A 4,433-nucleotide genomic window follows, 5' to 3' on the forward strand; every position below is an offset into this window, starting at 1 on the left:
AAACTGATCCAATATGACTCTATATGTTATGGTCCCTAAGCTATATGGTATAGTACATATACATAATTCACATAACCGCAGCAATAAGAGATGCATCATGCACGTGACAGTATTAGCAGTACTCACCAGAAAGCAGAAGCATCTTCTTTTTCAACAACTCAATGCAGTGAAATATCATGTTCGTACATTATTATTTTTTTCTTGCAGCAATAACAGAATGTTATAATGAGTTTGTTAAACCTAGACAGCTTTCCTCTAAAAATGACAGTAACTAATTAATTAATGAGCCAATATATATATGTATATTTTTTGGGTACATATATGTGTATGTATATGTGTGATATATATATATAGCATGTCTCATAAAGTCATGATCTGATTAATATGAGACTAAACACCTTTACAGCATATAACAGAAAATTAAATATAGTTATACTGGAACACCCCTGTTAAAATATACGTATGTTTCTTCTCAAACCCTAGCATGATCCTCAGCAAAATCACACCAAAATTGAATATTGAACTCTCATAATATCAAAGCAAATCAATCTCGCCCCTTGCATATTTTGCAAGTGGACATAATTACATATATATGATAATACGTAGGTATATAATATATAGTTTGGAAAGTACTAACATATAGTAGCAGTAATAATAAAACTAGGAAAATTAAAAGGCTCATACACATGAAATTACTTGATCCTCTTCAAGAATGTTGACTGCTTGTTTCATGTCCATCATCTCCTCCATGATGTTGCCCGGTGCTCGCCGGAGACTCCGGAACTCCGTTGGCCTGAAATTGCCTGTAAGCATTAAGTGCTGCAAGCATACCTAAGTTGCTTTCATTTACCATTGCAGCACCACCGCCGCCGCTGCCATTACCACTCATCCCCGGACCTAGTTGTCCACCACCAGGCATAAGAGGAATTGGAGAAGCAAAATTCATGAAATGAATACCACCACTTGACATGGCACCTCTATACATTCCACTATTGCCACCAACAGAGGGAATTGCCCAAATGGGATCACCACCATTGCCACTGCTATTCATGCTTTGGTTACCGTTACCCGCCACCATCCAAAACGTTGCAGGATTAGAAGCGTAGGTTGCAGAAATCGACCCCGAAGTACTGGATTGTAACATATAGCTTCCCATGTTTGACACTTCTTGTTGTTCTTGCCTTCTTTTTCTACCTAAACTTCCATCAGAATCACTAGCCATTAATTCAAGACTACCCCCACCGCCACCCCCACCAGATTCTTCTTGTTTTGCTTGTAGCATGGCATTAACACTAGGGTTGAAATTCAAAAGCGATGAGATATTGGAATTACTATTCTCTGAAGAACCAGGAAACAACATAGTAGACCTACGAGAATCTTCCATGAGCATGTTCTTGTTGTTGTTCATGCTCCATTCCCATTCCCCGCGGTTCCTTAACTGAGCCGTGGCGGCGGTTGACGAGAACGTGCTAGGGTTGAAGTAGTTTCCCCGAAAGTAGTGAGACGGTGCCGACATGGTGGAGCCGGAGCTGCGGAGGGAGATGTTGAGCGAGGTGAAGTTGGCGGGGATGGTACCTGTGCCGGTGGCGGCGATAACTGCCGGCTCCGCCTGCTGGAGGAGCCACTCGATTGTCTCCCCATCAGATTTGTGACCGAGCTCCCGCGTCAGCTGGAATACCCTGGCGGCGCAAGCTGCCGGCATGCGGATCCGGCGGCCACGGCCGTCTACCTTGGTATGCCTGTCCTTAGTTGAAGCTCGCTTCGGAGGCGGCTTCTTAGATTGCTCACCAAAGTTGAGGCAGCTATTGGTGTCGGCAACATCACCTCCACCGTCGTGTGCAGTGGTGGAACATGGTTGTTCTGATGAAACATCATCAACATCTTTTTTCTCTAAGAGCTGAAGAGGGAAATTGGGTCTGCTTCGGATCCCATTTTGACGACCAGCTTCCAATTCCATGATCACTGACTTATCTCACATAGCATATCACAAAAAAAGCTGCTTCTCTATAAGCACTTTTTACTGAAAGAAAGAAAAAACAATTGTGGGGTTTATTTTATAAAAAAAATAATTTTGTTGTTGGTGTTGTTTTGTTGTTTTTTTCCTTTCTATCTAGCAGCTATAGTGGTGCAAGTAGTACAGCTACCACTAGTTTTTTTCCCTCTATCTTTGTGTATGTGTGTGTAAGAGGTGACCCTTAAATTCTATCGGTTAGTGGGCTAGTGGGTCTCTCTTTTCTCTGTTTGTGTTTGTGGAACATGGAATTCCTTTCAGATGGGAACTTGCAGCTGAGTTGTTTTCTCTGAAAAGAAAGAGAAAGATAGATAGAGAGTGTGTGTGAATGATAGAGGATAAGGGAGAAGAGTGCAAGCTTTAAGCAACAAAAATAATGAGTGGGAATAATAATAGCTCTGTTAAATTTGAAAAAGCAGTAGTTTTTTTTTAAATCTTAATTTATTTTATTTTTAATGGAATCAATTTAGTCTTATCTCAATTTAGGAAGTGGATATGTGTGCTAACTAAAGTGGCGGTATAGAATCTCAACCCCTAAAAAGGGTGCATTGGACACGGGTATAAGATATATTAAGTATAGTGTAATTGAATTTAACTTGGACCAATTAGTTTGAGCTATAATAGTTACTTAATCGGTTAGAGTTTCTTATTTGACAAGCCATGAACTAGAATTAATATGCATAGGTTTGGCTTGATTCTTTTACATATAAAACTGGTAACTCAGTCAATTGAATAAATAAAATCAATCAATTTTTTTAAAAATGAAATCATTGTCATCTTCGGAGAGAGAAAAACTCGTAGCTTATAATTAAGTTTTAAATGTACTTGTTTACTTTTGTTGCCATTAAAATAAAAAACCTATATTTGGTATTGTTTTTAACTTATTTGCCATATTTTGTTTAACTAAAACCTTTATTGTTAAATCTTTGTTGGTTGTTTAATTAGGTATTGATGTGATCCTACTTAGGGCATACAATGAAGAAGATCTAATTGGGCTTGGAGGCCCCATGATTCGGTCCAAGAGCAAGAAGGCCCATCAATCTCTCAATCAACTCATCAAAGGAGTACTTGAAGATGCAAGACCCAACATGGAGATCAAGCCCATCAATTGCTCTATATTCATAGAAATTCCCCAAGTTGGCCACGACCAAGGAGGGCTTGATCAAGGCATGCTTTAGCTGATTTAATAAAGTGAGGGATTAACACCCTCACTAGTATTTAAGAACTTGATAGTTACCTATTTTACTTTGGAACTTTTATTACTTTGTATCTAAAATAAATATGGCCGAAATTACCTTATTAAATGGCCATTAGGAGCTTGTAATCCAGGTTTGAATTCCTTTCCTTATGGGAGGACTTGAAGATGGCATGCAACCAGCAAGGAATTAAAGGAAATCTTTCCTTATCAAGAGCATGAAGGGGGCGTGTAATTCCAAGGGAAAACAGCCTCAAATCAAAGAATATCACCTCCCTAATTGAGCAACATCATTATGGAAACAATTCAAAAGGTTACCAAAGAGGGAGTGCACGTGTGGCTTAAAAGAAGGAAACAAATTCAATGGAAAATCAATCCACACATTAAAAAGGAGAAGGCGAATGAGAAGGGATTAAAAGTTTCCATACTTATTCCAAAATACAAATCAAATCAGATTAGGAACAAGTATGCCAATTAGGAAAGAATTTTCAAAATTCAAACTCTTCTTAACAAGAAGGCTACACGTGAGAAATTGAAGACGAATCAAGGTGGTTGAACCTTGTGCTAAAAAAGGCTGGATACATCACACAAAACAAGCTTCCATATATGGAAAGAACAATCTGAGTGAATCAAGGGTTTTAACACCATTTCAACGTTTTTCTTTGTTTGAATCAAGGCTTGAATGCCAAATTAATATGCTTTCAATTAGAATCAATAGGGTAACCGAATTTCCTATATGTAATGGCAAGAAAAATCAAATGGATAAATTGAGATTTTGTTGGAAATATTCCATAGCTAGTGAGTGCATTCCTCCTAGTGTTCTTGGTTCAACCAAGCTTGTTTTCTTATCAAGATACTCATCTTGTGGCGAAAATTCCTTAAGGCTTATCAAGAATCACTTCTTGTGGCGCCTCCATCCTTCTTGTCTTCTCCATCTTCTTGTTCCCAAACCCACGGCCAAACACTCACCAAAACCACCCAAAATCCCCTCATTTCCCACGGCCAAACACCCAACACCCTCATATAACCTTAATCCTCACGGCCAGAATTCCCCAAACATATCCCAAACACATTCTACAACATCACAAGTACACCAATCATCAACCAAACGCCCCCCCCCAAACAACTACCAAAACCATCAAACACAATCAAACTCCCACGTCCCAAAACACAACCAAACAGAATTCAAAACATCCAAAACAAATACAACTCCAAAGGTCCCAACAA

At 39.0% G+C, this 4,433-nt stretch overlaps 1 protein-coding gene across 1 annotated transcript; it reads right to left on the minus strand.

The window, feature by feature from the left end:
• Positions 434-2,382, minus strand: LOC109357326 (transcription factor TCP14-like). The gene has a single exon (XM_019601228.1). It carries the CDS (start codon positions 1,955-1,957, stop codon positions 707-709), a length of 1,251 nt encoding a protein of 416 aa, XP_019456773.1. The 5' UTR covers positions 1,958-2,382; the 3' UTR covers positions 434-706.

This window comes from Lupinus angustifolius, chromosome LG09, assembly GCF_001865875.1.
Source record: "Lupinus angustifolius cultivar Tanjil chromosome LG09, LupAngTanjil_v1.0, whole genome shotgun sequence".
NCBI classification, from domain to species: Eukaryota; Viridiplantae; Streptophyta; class Magnoliopsida; order Fabales; family Fabaceae; genus Lupinus; species Lupinus angustifolius.